General features: G+C 39.0%; 1 protein-coding gene across 2 annotated transcripts; it reads right to left on the bottom strand.

The window, feature by feature from the left end:
* Positions 1-2,867: 2,867 nt before the first annotated feature.
* On the bottom strand, positions 2,868-17,525 carry unc119b (unc-119 lipid binding chaperone B). 2 transcript variants are annotated; one of them, NM_001016815.2, is given in 7 exon segments: positions 2,868-4,129; positions 4,178-4,681; positions 4,711-5,754; positions 6,118-6,290; positions 13,091-13,196; positions 16,023-16,133; positions 17,206-17,430. In NM_001016815.2, coding segments are annotated over 5 exon segments (726 nt in total). In that variant the 5' UTR covers positions 17,429-17,430; the 3' UTR covers positions 2,868-4,129; positions 4,178-4,681; positions 4,711-5,641.
* Between the last annotated feature and the right edge of the window lie 1,833 nt (positions 17,526-19,358).

Raw genomic sequence — 19,358 nt, 5'->3', positions numbered from 1 at the left:
CCACAGCACTTTGTTACTTTGTTGCTGTTGGAAAGGCATCTCGGAGAAATTAGTCGTCTGCAGTAGCAGAGCTATGGCAGGTGTAGTCACCTGCCAAGGGACCGATATCGGCAGCTATAGTCGGCCCGTGTATGGGGGCCTTTATACCTGGCTAACAACAACAGCCAGAATGACTGGCACCATACTTACCCAGTGGCCAGACATCTTGCCTTTGAGTACTCTTTCCTTTACTGCTTCAAGCAGAAGGTTAATTTGTCCCTTTTGAGACCAGTCTATAAAGAATGATATCAATGAATTTATATGTACTAAAACAGGAAGAGCCACAATAACCATTGACATTTTTGTTTATAGTACACTGTATACATTTCATACACTCAAAAAAAAGTATATGTAATATATAGTGTAATTTAAAAATCATTAAAAAATACCACATAACTACTGTCATCACATTGTACGGATATTTGAGGAAAAAAAAATGTGTTTTTCTTTTAATTTATACATTGTTCTTGTAGTTTATCCACTCCCATGACTATTGGGCCACAACAGCTCACATGGATGTAAGCAGAGGGCAGTTGTTAAATGCCTGCCATATTATTTTAAAATCCCCCTTTTTAGAATAGTTTTGGAATACATTTCTTGGCAGTGAGATCTCTGCCCTGGGCACACTGGTTTGTTAAAGGTACCAAGGAAACAAGTATTTGCAGTCTCTCAGTCCAAAGATTCCCCCCAAATTCCCCTCATTCTGTTTTAATATGGTGTTGAATGGTGAATATATTTGTGAATAGTATCAACTGTGTCTTTTATTTGTTACATTCTAAATATGCTAAAATGGTAAATGCAGGATTTTATTCTGTTGTTCTTCCTTTGCAAGTCTTAAAGATAATGTCCCAGCTGCACTGGAAGTGAAATGCTGCACTTATAATAAAAGATGTGACAAAAAGCTGTTTGGAAATAGTTTTATTACCAACATTCCAAAAAAAAAAAAAAAAAACAATACACATACAAAAATGCTATCCCATGTAGGAACTGTAAAACCATCAGGAGTAGCATGTGTGCAAATTGTGTCTTTTCATAAGGGAAAAAGCAAATTATATAATATTTGAACTCATTTCCATGAGTAACTCAAGAGAAGTCAACTATTACATTAATCATCAATATAATCAATAATAATTAAACACAATTTGCAAGTATAAACTTATAGTAAATTCTAAGTATCCAGTTTTCTCATGTTATTATAATATCTTCGGCATCTGAGGTATGCAGCACTGAGATCAATGGCACTAAAAGGTCACTTAGGACACACTGATTCAAGAACAGATTAGACAAAGTCAACTGATGTATAACTAAGAACTTCTAATAATAATAATACCAGACAATACAGAGGAAGTAATGGTTAAAACACATGTAAAATAATTAGATTTTTTTGGCCCAGTGGTCCCCAAACTATGCTCTTGAGTAAACAGGTAGGAAACAGAGTTGGGTTTTCACGGTCTCTAATTTCTCCTGAAAAGGGGCAATTTAAAAATATCTTCAATACGAGCCAAGTAAACAGGGTTTGATTTTAAAATTTGCTTTTCCTAATCTTTACTAGAGGTATGGGACCGGTTATCCAGAATGCTCAAGACCTGGGGTTTTCCAGATAAGGGATCTTTCCGTAATTTGGATCTCCATAACTTAAGCTAAAAATCATTTATAGGACAAGGAAAGGTTAATATAAATTAAAAGTAAGTCTAAAGGCATTCTTTTTAAGTACTTACTGCATATCTAAAATTCCCAGATCCTTGCTTGCTTCTCTGAGATATGGTGCTGGCAGCCTACAGCAGTGTGAAGACTACAGTGACATCACTGAAATCTCTCTCCCCTTCCTGTAGGCTTCAGTAGCAATGCACATGTGTGTAACTTGATCCTGTCTCATGTTCTGAGCTACACATGCCCACCAGCCAATCAGAAGCGGATCTGCCAGGGGGGGGAGGGTATGAAAAATGTGCAGTATGAAGCAAGGAGGGAAAAGAAGGGAGAATACCTTTTTAAAGATGGCTGCCTGTTCAAGAAAACAGAAAATATGATTTAAGTGTGACTGAGTAAATATATGATTAGGTGAGCCAAAAGTGTGGCGTTCTTACTAAACAATTGGGCAGTATGCTTTTTAAATTTTCACTTGCATTCTCCTATTGAATAAACCCAATAGGCTTGTTTTGCCTACAATAAAGATTAATTATATCTTAGTTCAGTACAAGGTACTGTTTTATAATTACAAAGAAAAAGGAAATATTTTAAAAAAAATTTGAATTATTTGCTTATAATGGACTCTATGGGAGATGGCCTTTCCGTAATTTGGAACTTTCTGGATAAGAGGTTTCCGATAAGGGATCCCATACCTCTACTTTAATAAAATCAGAAAATTGTTTTCGAGAATCTTAAATGGTTTCATTTTACATGAGGGGAGGAGAGGATGATTACTAAGGTAGTCCATTTCAGGGCAGGGCCAATATAATGATCAACTCCTTCCATTTACTCTGAAAGCTCGTGTGCTGACAGGCACAGGATGATTTGTGTGCATTGATCCCATGCTATAAAATGTATATATATTTGTTGCTGTATATGATATACTCACACAGTTATTCTACCTCAAAGCTGTACATTTCAGGGGAGGAAATAAATGTAAGTGCAGACCATTCCTACTTTTCAGATCACGAATACAGATGGATACTGTTCATTCAAAGCAATACTTTTATCAAAAATAAATGTGTTTCAATAAGAATACAGTTAAGGTGGCAAGGTAAATCTGAATAATATTGTGGAAGGCAGGGAGATCAAGCCTAGATTTAGTGACGCCCTGCACCCTTATTACTGTTCTTTTTTTTATAAAATCAGGGGAGCAACTAATAACAGGATTTTAAAAAAAGAAGGCAGCTTGCTTGGATCTTATAAAATGCACTCGTGAAGGTGCAATCAGGTGATCACCTTGCACCAGGCAATTCCTTGCACTTTGGCTTTCCCTGAGTGTTGTTGAAGGAGATTGGAGCAGATAAGCTACAGAGGAGCAAGGCTTTCATGTAGAATGAGGACACTGGTCAGATTGCCAGGAATGATGTATTATTTGCTTTAAAAAGACCAGGAATCCAATGTGCACAGAAGGATTAATGTATGTAAATCAGCTAACGAACATCCTTGACCAGTAAAGAACATGGGAACGTCCTGCAGTATTGTGTTTTTGTTTTATATCCATATTTAACAGCCTCTACACTTAAAGAGATCATACCATAAAAACCATAGGGGAAAAGATGCAAGCGTATTCTGGGAGCACATACTGTAAAGTTCCTTTTTTTTTTTTCTTTTAAGTACATTTGATTGCTATGAAGTGTTTGTTCTGCATGAGAGATGCTTTCTAAATTCATGACCAATTGCCTTGTTCTGAAAATGTCATGCATCCCCAAATCATCCATTGTACATAGACGTCAGATACAACTAAAGCTTAGAGTAACTGTTTGAATTTCAAGATTCTTTTTTTTTTTTTGTTTGTTTGTTTTTTTAAAAAAACAAAACATTATAGCTGGGCATGTACAGCTGTGTATGGTTTGGTAGAGACATATGTAGGGAGTGTGTAGAGAAAAATCTGGATGACAACATAGACTTTTCCTAAGATTATACCGTGAGTTTGCTCTAGCAAGGGGGAACCAGCAGTGGCATAGACAGCAACAATTTTTTCTTAAAGTAGTACAGTTATGTAATTACTACCATAGTAAGCAACTGTTTGTTTTTATAGACATTAGAATACCATAAAATAATAGCTGTAATAAACTTGAAGCAATCATTGTGACTTTTTATTGTGGTGCGTGTTAAAGGGGATATATATCTTATTGAAAATGACCCTCAGCATAAGGAAATTATAAATGTATTGTATAATTGGGGACCTATTATCCAGAATGCTCAGGACCTGGGGTTTTCCATAATTTGGATCTCCTACATTAAGTCTGCTAAAAAAAAAAAAAAAAAAAAAAAATTAAACCCAATAGGATGGTTTTGGCTTCAATAAGGATTAATTATATCTTAGTTGGGATCAAGTTTTATTATTAGAGAGAAAAAGGAAATTTAAAAAAAATGTGTATTATTTGATTAATATGGAGTCTATGGGAGACGGGCTTTCCATAATTCAAACTTTCTGGATAATGTTTTCCGGATAAGGGGTCCAATACCTGTACCTAATTTCAATTGGGGATAAACAAATGTTAACTACACCTTTATTAGAAATACCCATAGATCCATTTTGGTCCCTGTCTGTATTATAAATAAGCAGTGGGCATGTATTTAGACAGCCAATAAAAGCTTTGCTTTCACATAGGGAAAGATACAATACAGTGTCATGTCAGGTCTGGCTAAGCTGTTGATTAGCTGGCGTCCTAAGGTGCAGAGAGCTGAAACCAATGGAACTCCAGCAAAAAAAAAAAAAAAAAAAAAAAGTAGAAAGTAGAAGGGCAGCTTTTTGATAGCAAGGTAGTACAAAATAAGCAACTTTTATAGGCACGTTCCTTCTCATGTAATGGCATATACTTTTTCTCAATATTATGTTTCCCCTTTAACTGGTTTGAGCCATACACTTGTTTCCCAGTCCAACTTTCCCTTTATCTACCAAACTCTTTGTATAAATATCCAGTATTCCATGTATATTGCAATAAAGATTAGCATTGTCTCTCATACAACACACAAATTCCATTTGTACAAATAAAGGAAGACAAGCCTGAAAGAAACATGCTGTACTTGTAATCTAATCACTAGTTATGCTTCATTTATCCTATTCTCTTAATTATAAACACAGCTATTTCTTAATTATTGCTTATCAGACCAGAAGATCCAAAGAATAAAAGTAAGGTGTGCTGAAAGCACTATCCATACAGTCTATTATAACCATCTATTTGAATGGTCTATTAGAAATATTCTGCATTGACTTGTTAAGTTTATCACACACACCCTCCTATATAAATTAAGGGCAATGGCACGCGTTTAGTTTTGACAACTGTAATGCTCTCAGGAGAGAGAGGTGGCCAAATCCCCTTATTTGTATATCCCCACTTCCATGTAGAGCTGCCAGAGTCTCAGGCAGAACATTTTCCATGCTTTCACCTCCACATGTCTACCAGAGGGCATCAATACCATCAAAAGATAACATGTACAATAGTTATAAAAGATGTTTGACCCTGAAGATAGAAGGAGAATTAAGGAAGCAGATTAAAGGGAAAGTAGGCACATTTACAAGGAATCTTAAGACCACAACAGTTACAGGTAGAACTGCTACATAACAGAGGACAAATCCTTCATGATACCAGAAAGGCACCAGTTGGAGCTTAATGCTACCGTAGACAAGAATAAAGCAAGGGAAATAATAATAAAAAAAAATAATCTACCAGCTTACTTAACAATAATCACCTGTTTCACAAAAGAGAATAAATAAAAAAAAACTATTCTGTTAATACAAAAACTTTCTGTTCTATACTAAAGGAAAATTAATATGTAAAGTACTTTTATTGTCTGTGGCGCAGATTTGATATTATGCAGGAGCCCAACATTTTGTCCATCTTTTTTTGATTATCTCTGCTTCCAAGAGGGAATGTTCTGTTTTATACAGTCTAAAGAAATGGAATCCTCACTGCCCTCCATTATAGGCATAGTCTGCTTTGTTATGCATGATCAGCTTGTTATCAACAAAGTAGAAGCTGTCAGACCGGGTCTCATAAGGATTCTCAGTCATTTGTCGAACTGTGAAATAAACAAAAATTAGATGGCAAACTATCACATTAAATAAAATAACCAAGCAAAAATCTGATATAATTTTGCAGCAGAATGTTCTTGCATTTACTTGGGTGCACCAACGGGGTCATATGGCTCAGCTCTTGTTGACAGAAGCTACTGTTATTCTTAGATAACTCTGATATTATCTGAACACAGAAAACCATCCTCTCCCTCTTGGCTAAACCACTGCCCCCCAAGCAGCGCACAATATAAATCCTGCCACTGACATCAAGTATACCTTTTTTTTTTTTACCTGACACGGTCCATAACAGGCTGTGGAATACTATATGCTTTATTTGTATGCATTTTGAAAGAGACTGGTATACTTACTTAACTCCTCAGACAGCTGTGGAAATTCATACATGTGTTCACATGTGTTCCTGCTGTTTGGGATGCAGAAGCCAAAGTCAAAATCAAAGCTCTTAAGTATACGGTCACGGAAATAATGTCTCTCAATCATCCGAAAACTCTTCACAGGTTTGTCCCCCACAGTGAACTCCACACTATAGAGAAAAAAAAGATTAGTACCTACAGCAAATGAGGTAAGGGCATATCATCATTTAGGAATTATTACTTACATTCCCACTACTTTTGTTTGACTGAAGGCCCCATACACGGGCCGATAGAAGCTGCCGATATCGGTCCCTTGGACCGACTCGGCAGCTTATCTGCCCGTGTAGGGGCAGAAACAAGCGGGCTGGCCGACCGATATCTGGCCTGAAATTGGCCAGATGTCGATCGGCCAGGTTAGAAAATCCAGTCGGATCGGGTACCGCATCGGCTCGTTGATGCGGTCCCCTAACCAACTGCCCCATGGCCGCAAATGTAATCCAATCGTTTGGCCCCAGGGTAAAAGCTCAGTGTAACTCTGTCAGACAAATTCTAAGCTCTTCTGTTTTGTTTTGTTTCCTCCAGTCTCCATTTCACACTTAAGGTAGGGGCCCCATTGGGGTATCATTAACATATTAATGGGGATTAGCAGCCTATTGTTAGGGGACAAGTTTCTGTCTAACCCTAGAACAATTGGTGCAAAAAGCCTCATTAACATTTTATAAACAAGTAAAACACTGATTAAAAAAAGTTTAATTTATATCTTATATATAAAAAGTTTTTACCTCATATTTGCATGATTATGCTAGTTTTAGCTTAATCAATGAGACAATAATAACATTTTGTGTGAATATATTGTAAACATTTTTATTAAAAGAAAAAGTAAAGCCTCCCAGGCAGTGCCCCCTCTTTAACCACTTCACTGACATTTGCCCCAACTTATCTCTGCTCCCATGTCCTGAACTACAGAGCTGCTTAACAGCATTGGTCCCCACCTGTTCCCAGCAGCCATCTTGGTGGCACATACACACTGGCACGCAAACTGGGATATTGGGGTACAGGGTTGGACTGGCCTAACAGGGCACTGGATAAAAACCCAGTGGGCCCTAGTCCTGTTGGAGCTCTATTCACCGGGCTTGTTGGTGTGGGGGCCGGGTTGCTGCTGACCAGTAATGAGTAGGGGCTAGAGAAGAAGGTATTTAGACCCTTAAATCTTGTTACAGAAGTGGAATTACATAGAAATATAGAAAACATTAGAAAGCCCAGATTGTCCTAAAAAAATGATGTAGTTTCCCTGGGCAAACTAAAATTACCCCTCAGGAAAATGCCCCAAAGTGAAATGGCAAATTGCATATGAAATGCAAATTCCTGCTGGTAAAATTCGTATCCCAAGGCTACTGTAGCTGTGGGACTGGGTTTGATGGCACCGACAGATTTACTAACAGCTAAAGGCATAAAAAAAATGTCGGGAAAATTACAAAATCTGAAAACTGTCTGTTTAAAAGACAAATTCACAAAAGTGGAGATAAATGTTTGTGAATTAGGTGGAAAATCCGACAAATCTATCTCCACTTTTATTTTGTCGGAATATCACCACTTTTGTGTATTCCCCCCATAGTATTCACACAAATGCATATAACGTGCAAACAGAGAGACGCAACTAATTTTTGTCAGTAAACATGGACGTTGGCCCGATACAGGTGGCATATTGCTCACAGGGCTTTTTTGGGTGTGGTTTGTGGGTTTGCCTGCAGCCCCCTGGTGTGGGAAACAAATTTGTAGTTTGTAGTTAGCTGAATGAATTCAAGGCTAAGTACTTAAATATGTTTGCAGGCAACTAGCTCAGCCTTAAATTTGTAATGAATCAGTTTTCCACCAGTCTGAACAGTCCAGACCAGTGATCCCCAATCACTGGCTCATGAGCAACATGTTGCATACCGCCCACCCCCTTTGATGTTGCTCCCAATGGCCTCAAAGTAGGTGCCCATTTTTTATTTTCTGTCTTAGGGCAGTGACACATGGGGAGATTTGTCACGGTGGGACTAATCTCCCCGTGTGTCACTTCCCTTAGAGGTAAGTTTTGGAAGCCTGCAGGCCAGCAGTGCACATAGGGCTACCAAATAGGCAATCACAGCAATTATTTGGCATCCCCAAATAACTTTTTTCATGCTTATGTTCACCAACACTTTTTACATCTAAATGTACTGTAGCTCACAAGTAAAGGTTGGGGATGCCTGGTCCAGACTATTAGAACTGCAAATGTGTAACAATTCAGAGAATCAGGAGAGAGCCAAAAGCAAAGAAGAAAAGATAAACATAAAAATGTAAGGGGCAAAGGGTTCTTGCACAGCCACACAAAGTGTAAACACTAGATAAACTGGTTAGTTTAAGGATCATCTGCTCTTCAGGTGGGATAAACACATACTGTATATCCTACAGTTAGAAAATTTGCTTATTCTTCCAAGAACCAACTATATATCTATATATCTATTTATTTATTTTAGACTGGCACACCCTTATTAAAATTCACAAAAATCTCTCTGCTAAGCAACAAATCTTCCTTGCCGCAGGTGACTAAACTCCCTGCATGCCATCCAAAGGGCAAGAATACGCATTGCTACGATTTGCTGAAGTCGCCGAAGTTTCCTCTCAAGGCAACTTCAGGCGACTCTGGGACATCGCAGCAACGCATATGCCATCCCACCAGCGGTTTACATTCTTGCCGATGGGATGGAATTGCGGGGAGATTAGTCACCCACGGCAAGAAGATTTGTTGCAGAGCGTCTAATCCCCCCTGTCTGCTACTGCCCTTAGATTTACTTATACAAGATGTTCAGGGATGTAGTTTCCCTTTAAGTCCACTTCTATGCCTAACCAGGTTCCTCATTAATGACACACAGCAAAATTAAGTGACTGCACTTGAAAGTAGATTGGTTGTTACTGGTGAAGTGAAATTTGGAGCAAAAATAACCTGTTTACAGTGGCACATCAACTCTATTACTTTCCCCAGTTGGCAAGAATTTCTGGGATGTAAACCTATATGAATTATGGGGAGTTCTGACCTAGGCAACACCACACATATCACTTTCTTCCAATAAATGTGTTGTGCAAAGAAAGACATGCATGAAAATAATTATTTTAAAAATAAGATTACAAACATTATTAATATTAAAGAAACTAGACAGGGACTCATTTGACAACACCTTCTTATAGAAATACAATATGGTCAGCTCTCTCCAACATAATAGCCTTTTTTGAAGAACAAGGTGTACTTAAAGGAACAGTAACACCAAAAAATGAAAGTGTTTTAAAGTAATTAAAATATAATGTACAGTTGCCCTGTGCTGGTAAAACTAGTAAGTTTGCAACAGAAACGCTACTATAGCTTATATAAATAAGCTGCTATGTTAACACGGGGGCAGCCACTGAAGCTGGGAAAAAGGAGAAAAGGCACAGGCACATAGCAGATAACAAATAAGCTTTGTAGAATATAATGGGGTTTTATCTGTTATCTGCTAAGTAACCTGTGCCTTTTCTCCTGTAAATGGCTGCCCCCATGGCTACACAGAAGCTTTATTTATATAAACTATAGTAGTCTTTCTAAGGAAAACACACCAGTTGTACCAGTACAGGGCAGCATTACATTATATAGCAATTACTTTTATACACTTTCATTTTTTGGTGTTACTGTCCCTTTAACCTGTTGTCCACTCAACAACTGTATTGTAACACTACAGTGAGGCACAAAACGCGTAAGGCTATTCATGTATAATTGTATGTAAATAATAATAAACTTTGGAATGCTTTTTAGTGCCACAGGACGTAGAATCTACGTCCTGGGTACCAAAGTACCTAAGTGCCACATAACATAGATTCTACGTCCTGCTACACTTCCGGGTTTGGAAGCGGAGAAGCGGCTTTTCAAGCCGCTTCTTCGCTCCCCCGCCTCCAGACAATAGTCAGAGGGGGGGAACGAGTGGCCCCTGGGTCGCGATCGCCCAGCGGCCCCATAGGAAAAGCCTAGCACGTGTATTCTACGTGCTAGGCTTTCCCTGCAGTTTCTCTCCCTCCACTCCCCCTCTGCTCTCGGCTCCCCCTCTCTGCACCGCCCCCTCTCACCATAGGCTGCAGCTGCTGTGGAATGTCTCTCTGTGTCTGGCTTCGATCTTCAGCCCAGGTAGGTGCCAAATACACACACACACACACACACACACACAATCACACACTTATTACACTAATACACACTTATACTCACACTTACACACACAAACATGCATTTTTGGGGTGGTTTTCACACATTCACACTCACACTTACTTGCATTTTCAGTTATGCATAGTTGTTGTTCGCTTGACTTTGTCTGTAAAACCTATTTGCCCAAGCCAGAATACTCAAACTTTTATTCTGACCTCAGATATTATTAGGCAAAAAAAAAAAAATTTTTAGTGATTTTTCTTTATTTTTATCAATTTTATTGCATTTCATATTGTTCTTTATTACTTGTTTTTGCACATGGATATTTTGTCTGCTGTATTTCAATTTGGCATCCTGTGTACCCCACTTAGTTTGGTAAATATATGCATATTGGGCATCAAACTTTTCAGTAGACCCCTGGCGTTCATACTTTTTGAGTGTTTTATGTTGGTACGTTACTAAATGTGGGGTACATAATGGGGCAACATGCAAGCTTTGTGACAATTTTCAGAAATGCCATAAAAAACGTTCTGTTAGCTTTGTAGTTTGGTAGTTTGCAGTAGAAAGTTGTATTTACCCATTTTTGTTTTGTCAGAATGTGTACTTTCGGAAAATATATGGTTTTTCTAGGGTGTCCATACTGTTAAGGGGGGGTCTTATGGCACATAATACACATACCGGGTGCAAAACTTGCACGAGCCTGAGCGTATTATGTGAAAATTCATATGTACTATTTTTATTTGGGTGCTCCTGTAGTTTGGTAAATCTATGCATATAGGGCATCAAACTGTTCAGTAAACCCCTGGTGTTCACATTTAGAATGTTTTATGTTGATACGTTACAAATGCAAGCTTTGTGACGATTTTCAGAAATGTAAAAAAAAACGTTCTGTTTAGTATAGCTTTGTAGTTTGGTAGTTTGCTGTAGAAAGATGTATTTACCCATTTTTGTTTTGTCAGAATGTGTACTTTCGGAAAATGTATAGTTTTCCAGGGTCTCCTTACTGTTAGGGGGTCTTATAGCACATAATGCACATGCCGGTAGCTTATATTGCAGCGTATACACTTTGTATGCACTAACTTCCTCTTGGGGTCTCTAAATGCCAGATACATCGGTGATTCTATGCACAATGGGCATCAAACTGTTCAGTGGACTCTTGGCTTTCATATTTAGGGTGTGTTTTCTTGGTACCTAATGTTATGTGGGAGATTTGATGTGATTATCAGGTATTTTACCAAAACTTGCAATTTTGGGAAAGCATTGGGACTCTGTAATTTGGAGTAGAAAGACATGGGTACCAATTTTGAATTCGTCCGAATGTGTACTTTCCAAAAATATATGGTTTTGGGGGGTCAATGTATTTTTTTGTGTTTTTATCCCACAGAAAATGCAGTAAACGTGTTAAATTTTCATGAGCTAAAGAGACCTCTGGGGCAATTTCTATGCACTAACTTCCTTATGGGGTCTCTAAATGCCAGATACATCGGTGATCCTATGCACAATGGGCATCAAACTGTTCAGTGGACCCTTGGCTTTCATATTTAGGGTGCGTTTTCTTGGTACCTAATGTTATGTTGGAGATAAAGTGCTTGAAAGTGGAAGATTTTATGTGATTTTTAGGTATTTCATCAAAACTGGCAATTTTGGGAAAGCATTGCGATTCTGTAGTTTGGAGTAGAAAGACATGGGTACCAATTTTGAATTCGCCCGAATGTGTACTTTCCAAAAATATATGGTTTTGGGGGGTCAGTGTATTTTTTGTGTTTTTACCCCACAGAAAATGCATAAATGTGTTGAATTTTCAGTAGCTAAAGAGATCTCCTGGGCAATTTGTATGCACTAACTTCCTTTTGGGGTCTCTAAATGCCAGATACAGTGCTGATCCTATGCACAATGGGCATCAAACTGTTCAGTTGACCCTTGGCTTTCATATTTAGGATGTATTTTCTTGGTACCTAATATTATGTGGGAGATATGATGCTTGAAAGTGGAAGATTTGAGGCAATTTTTTAGAATTTTCATAATTTTTTATAGAAAATGCTAAATTCAGCAAAGCATTGCCGTTTGGTACTTAGGAGTTGGAAGACATAGTTACCCATTTCGGATTCGTCAGAATGTGTACTTTTCAAAAATGTATGATTTCCTGAGGTAAACCTAATGTTCCAGGATTTTTGGCTTTGGAATGTAAAGTATGCCTTATTCTGCTGTAATGCTTTGAAAATTTAGTAATTTACTGCTGGGAGTTTTTGATCGATAGAAGTCAGAAATCTCAATAAAACTATACACATCAGGTATTGGCACATTCGGGAGACATGAGGCTTTCCAAATCAGTTGAATTTTTGTCCATAAAATATGTTTCTGGTATAAATCCCTATATCATGAAAAATAGCATTTTTTCTTTTTTTTTTTTTGTATTTCAAGCTCTAAATCTTGTTCCAGAAGTGGAAATACATAAAAACTCATATTTGGAAAGCTCAGGTTCTCCTGAAAAAAACAATATATAGTTTGCCTACCTAAACTTAACCCTGCCCCCAGTAAAAGCCCCTAAATTGAGAGAGCACAGAATGTTTACAAAACGTCTGGCACTGAGCCTTGCAGTCACACAAGCAAACATAGGCTTCAGTTCCCTATCAGGTCAGCCGAGTTAATAAAACCAAAGAACAGGTTTATACACTAAACAATCAATGATAGCACATCTGAAATGCACCTCAGTATTTTTTTCTAATGTTTTAGCATTTCAATTAGCGTCTCCAAGCCATTACCAGTTAAAATAATACTCACGTTGCTCCAACTTTTCGAAGCCTGAGGAATGCAGGCGTAAACTGATAACGAACAAACCGCCCAGCACTTGCATCTAGCTGAGTGCTCTCCTCCTCCTCTTCCTGTTCTGTAAGCATAAAGGGAAAGGGTGAATTATAAGGAATTGTAATATAGATAGGCAGTTTTTTTTCATGCAAATGGACATTGCCACTCAGTGCTTCTAGGTCTTAAATTGTCTGGATCACTTCTAATGAATACATTTTTCAATCAAAGCATGTATGGCGGTATTGGAAGTACTACTTCTAATATGTGCCATGTATTTCACTACCACTGTGGTGCCTGCACCTGGGCCACTGCATTGGCCTGGATGCAGGCACATCAGAAAGCAGTTACAAGTGTAGGAGTAGATTCTCAGCCTGCATTTATACGCAGGTCGAGAATCTGCCATGTATGGCACTAGTCTTATTTTGGCTACATCTTCTGCATGTCCCCAATGTTTTCAAGTTTGTCACACAATTCTCATTGCTGCTCCAGATACTTAGTTGCCACCAAGAAAGTGGAAGGCAGCCATGAAGAAGTAGCACAGCTGACTGACTGGATATACCTTGTGCCTATACTCTTCTTCTTTAACAAATGCACTGGTCTGGGGTACTTTTCCTGTGCCATTTTTGTTCTGGTGTCCCACTCCCAGGCATTCCCCGCACCTATTAAAACTGGGTACATATACAGGACAAAAATCAGCAAAGAAGTGCACCCATGCCTGCAAGGGAATCCCTGGGCTGCTTGGACACCCCTGTGATTTTATTTTTGTTATTAACTGATGTTGAGATATAAAAGGCTGATCACTGTTCTTGTCTTAACCTTACCATTTTTACCTACAGCCAACAATGTTTTTGTTTTGTTTTTTTATCAGTGAAGCATTACAAACTGCTGACTCATTACAAACTGCTGGAATCAGCCAGTTATACCATATAAATCGGTCAGTAACTCACAAACCACAGAAAAAAGTGCATAAACACTATCTGAACTGACAAAATATTTTTATGTGTATGTATATGTGTATATGTGTAACTGTTTCTGCTTTTCTATGTTTCCTTCCCCATTCATTTCTTTATTAATTTGTTGGGGGTTTTTAGTTTTCATCACCAGGATTAATGTAAACTTTTAATCGGTGTAGACTGCAGGACGCTTGTGCAACATGGTTCACTCAACTTTATCTTATATGCCTCTAGCTGTATATTCCTGGGGAAGGGAGATATAAATGCTGTACAAATGTATACCAAATGCAACTTCTACTACAGATGTACAAAATTCTCTCTAGCCAGTGCAACAAGAAAAGTTAACAACCTTTATAGCGTCTTTTGATGTACCGTGTTGATAACTTATATACAGTCATGGCCAAAATTGTTTGCACCCCAGAAATTTTTCCAGAAAATCAAGTATTTCTCACAGAAAAGTATTGCAGAAACCCATGTTTTGCTATACACATGTTTATTCCCTTTGTTTCTATTGGAACAGAACAAAAAAGGTAGGAAAAAAAGCAAATTAGACATAATGTCACACAAAACTCCAAAAATGGGTCGGACAAAATTATTGGCACCCTTAACTTAATATTTGGTTGCACACCCTTTGGGCTTCCTATAACCATCAATAAGCTTCTTACACCTTTCACCGGGAATTTTGGACCACTCTTTCTTTGCAAACTGCTCCAGGTCTCTCTTACTGGAAGGGCGCCTTTTCCCAACAGCAATTTTAAGATCTCTCCACAGATGTTCAATGGGATTTAGATCTGGACTCATTGCTGGCCACTTCAGAACTCTCCAGCGCTTTGTTGCCATCCATTTCTGGAGTTTTTTGACACAAACCCAGCTTTCTGACACTGGGCTCTACAGTGCGACCCAAAAACCTTTGGTAATTTTTAAATTTCATGATGCCTTGCACACATTCAAGGCACCCAGTGCCAGATGCAGCAAAACAACCCCAAAACATTATTGAACCTCCACCATATTTCACTGTAGGTACTGTGTTCTTTTCTTTGTAGGCCTCATTCTGTTTTCGGTAAACAGTAGAATGATGTGCTTTACCAAAAAGCTCTATCTAGGTCTCATCTGTCCACAAGACATTTTCCCAGAAGGATTGTGGCTTACTCAAGTACATTTTGGCAAACTGTATTCTTGCTTTATGTCTCTGTGTCAGCGGTGGGGTCCTCCTGGGTCTCCTGCCATAGCATTTCATTTCATTTAAATGCCGACGGATAGTTTGCGCTGACACTGATGCTCCCTGAGCCTGCAGGACAGCTTGAATTTCTTTGGAACTTGTTTGGGACTGCTTATCCACCATCCGGACTATCCTGTGTTGCAACCTTTCATCAATTTTTCTCTTCCGTCCATGGCCAGGAAGATTAGCTACAGTGCCATGGGTTGCAAACTTCTTGATAATGTTGCGCACTGTGGACAAAGGCAAATCTCGATCTCTGGAGATGGATTTGTAACCTTGACATTGTAAATTTTTTTCCACAATTTTGGTTCTCAAGTCCTCAGACAGTTCTCTTCTCCTCTTTCTGTTGTCCATGCTTAGTGTAGCACACACAGACACACAATGCAAAGATTTTTATATTGCCCACACCTGTTACTTGCCCCAGGTGAGTTTAAAGGAGCATCACATGTTTAAAACAATCTTATTTATCAAAAAAAATTTTTTTGTTCTGTTCCAATACACACAAAGGGAATAAACATGTGTGTATAGCAAAACATGTGTTACTGCAATACTTTTCTGTGAGAAATACTTGATTTTCTGGAAAAAATTTTGGGGTGCCAACAATTTTGGCCATGACTAAGTCAAAATATAATAATATGGGATGAGGATTGAAGCGGTGTGCCACCCTTGGTTCGATATATATATATATATATATATATATATATATATATATAAATGAACTTTACACAGGGCATACCTGAGCAAGGTTTAGAAATCTCAAAGAGCACAGTGCCAGTCTCCAGGTCTCTAATTTTGAAGCGAGTAAAATCAATACCATAGATGTTATCTTCAGGTTTGCACAAGTAATCTATATAAAAGAGATAAAAGCAGAAAAACATGTTAGGTATTTCAGATTGTCACCTTCTTCTGACTTGTTTACATCTACCTTATGTGCCTGCCTAGTAATTAAATTGTTTAAACTGACCTATTCTGGAAGCATAAGGCTAATGCTACATGGGGCTAATTCACAAGTGAGTGCAGACCAAGAATCAGCCCCTACCCTGGAATCGGCCTTTCCCTGTGCCTGCACTCAGAGCCACTGTGTCACCCAGGTGGCAGGCACACGGAGCAAATTTTGGTACAAAAATTAATACTAGAGCATTTCACAAATGTAACTAAACTCCAGTTGAAACAACTCCAGGTACAGGAAAAGGCTGATGCCAGGGTAGGGGCTCATTCTTGGCCTGCGTTTACCAGCAGAATGAGAATCAGCCCTATCTGACATTAGTGCAACAGTAAGAGCTTTGCCTGCAGCTTGACAGGAATGCAACCAAATAATAAACTGAATAAAACTTTAACTGGAATACAAATGACTTCTTTATCTCCGCAACAACTTTCCAAAAATAAGTATTTTACATGTTAACCATCAGTGAAAGACAAATCAATCAGCAGTCTCTCCACTCTAAAACTACACTGCTTCGAGAAGGTTCCCTGGCTGGACACACCACTGTCACAAGTTGCAAACAAATTATGCTCAAAGGATCCTATGTGCCATAACCTGTGGCATTTACAAAATGCTGTGCCATTTGTAGTTACGGGTCTTGGTTTGGGCATAAGGCATAGCAGTATGGTGTCTTCCTTCTACAAACACTCCAGTATACTTTTTATTTTTCCACCACATCAATATAGGTTCTGCCTCAGCTGTACCTTTATGCCAGCAGTACAGAGGGTAAAGTGGGAAAGTACCTATGATATAGTTGGATGACGCCTACTTTAAACTTTGCTGGTTCTTATGGAGTTTTGTTGTGGTTACAATATGTTCCCTCTTTCCAACCCTCGTAACAACCCACAACAACCAGATCACTGCAGGGTGGAAAGAGCGCGAATATCCCATGTTACAGCACGTCCCTCGCTTATCTGGTGCCATGCCTAGTACTCACTCTCAGTAACCCGACTCAGGCCCAGAACATGCTCCGGTCTCAGGTCGTTCAAGCCCAAGAGCTCCTCTTCTCTAAACGGTGTTACGGAGCTTTGGTCTGAGGCTCCAGATTCCTTTCCCTGTACGCGCCGAGCCTTTAGTCGGTTTATCACTCCGCCTCCCGATTTCTTTCGCTCGTCTTTGGGCTGCCCAGCTACAGCCGCCTCCCGGTTAGACCCGCTCATTTCTCTTACAAAATGGCGGTTGCCACCTCCGCTAGCGCCGTAACTAAGGAGAATTGGGCTGGAGGGGAGGGGGCAGTTACCTGGCAACAGAATCAGCAACCGGAAGAGGCTGGGAAATGGGCGAGTGACTTTAAATAATCAACCAATAAATGTAAAGGAAATCGCATCATAATCTCTATTGAAATCAAAGTGGTCCTTTGGCGTGTGTGTGTGTGAGATATATACAAGATATGTATGGCTCTTCTGTAAAATGTCCCACTGGGGTCATTACACCTGCCAAAAAGACAGGAATATTCATCATTGCGGTGTCAATACTCTAAAATTTGACATTTTTGTTTTAATAGTTTGGTAGCAATTTTTTTGCAATACATTTCACATTTTGCTGGGAGATATAAACACCTTTTGACAGGTTCATGTTCAGATTCAGACTAGGCATTGGCATTTCATGTACACAGAAGCTTTTTATCAGTTAATGACATGGGGTTAGTTGGCCACTGCTGGAAGGGAGTGGGGGGGTTCACTGGACAGGTCCCAGTTATTGAACCAATTTATAATTAAGATTATATACTCTTTATAGCTGGCAGCTGGGTCTGACCCATCCAGACTGACCCGCTATGGTTCCCAACCATACGACCAGTGGGCAAATAGATAGACACATGTTTTAACCACCTTCCTATTGTTCATTTTGTCCCACAGGCCAAACGACCAGAACAATAGGCATTAAATAGGAGCTGGAACACGCATACTCTGGCAGATATGCTACTAGTAATTTTTGCAGGATGCAAATAAACTGAATCCAGTAAAAGCCTTATTGTCATATGACTTTAGACCACATGAAAACAAAAGAGAACCTTTTTTTTCACAAGATTCTGTTTTTTTGGAGGGGCAGATTTGAATATGAAGATTATGGTTCCATTTCAGGTTCATATTCATCTGGATCTTTTGTGGATAATTCATTATTTCACTGAATGAAACCTGCCCCACAACCTGAGCCCCACTTGATTGGCCCCCACCTGTTATTGTCAAAAGTGTTGATTTCTTTGTACCTGGAGAGATGAGCAAAGCCAGGGATCCACAACCTTTTTTTTACCTGTGAGCAACATTCAAATGTAAAAAGTTGGGGAGCAACACAAGAAAAATGTACCTGGGGTACCAAACAAGGATTGTGATTGGCTATTTGGTAGTAGCCCCTATGTGGCAGCCTACAGAAGGCTTTGTTCACATGGTTTTTATGCAACTAAAATTTGCCTCCAAGCCAGGAATTAAAAAATAAGCACCTTCTCTGAGGCCACTGGGAGCAACATCCAAGGGGTTTGTGAGCAACATGCTGCTCCTGAGCCACTGGTTGGGGATCACTGAGCAAAGGGGTTGGCAGCTGACATCTTGTGTTGCTTCTGATCTTCTTCTGTCAGATCATGCACAGTTGACAAAAATCTGGTCCTAACTTGAACTCTGCATGCTCTAGCTGGCAAGTTCTAAGAGAGCAATATCTGAAAAGGCGAGAGATGGTGCCTGTCAACTGCATAACTCTTCATTTTTGTAGCAGGTACAAAGAAAGTATGCTTGGCAGTAACAAGCGGTGGCAGAGGGGTGGATGGAAAGGGTGTGATGTTGGGGGAGGGTTTTATTATCCTTTAAAGAGAAAATATACCCCCTTTTTGACAGTGCTAATTTAGACTAATGTGGTAAATATGCATAAACATCTGAACTTCCACAAACAAATAATAAACATTATATACCAGATTCCAGACTAAAAAGAAAACAATTTTCTGTCCCTTTACTGTAAGAACTACATGGAATGGATGCACTGTAGCAGGTGGTACTTGCCATACTACTTAAGCCATCTTCATAAATTCTTGAAAGACAGCAAAGATCAGCATTGTTTTACAGCTGAGTAAGGTAAGCCTTGTGATTTCCTTACGATCTTCCC

The sequence above is a fragment of the Xenopus tropicalis genome, chromosome 1, assembly GCF_000004195.4.
Source record: "Xenopus tropicalis strain Nigerian chromosome 1, UCB_Xtro_10.0, whole genome shotgun sequence".
Taxonomy (NCBI): domain Eukaryota; kingdom Metazoa; phylum Chordata; class Amphibia; order Anura; family Pipidae; genus Xenopus; species Xenopus tropicalis.
The sequence above is the reverse complement of the archived record's forward strand: the minus strand, read 5'-3'. Positions and strand labels throughout refer to the sequence as shown.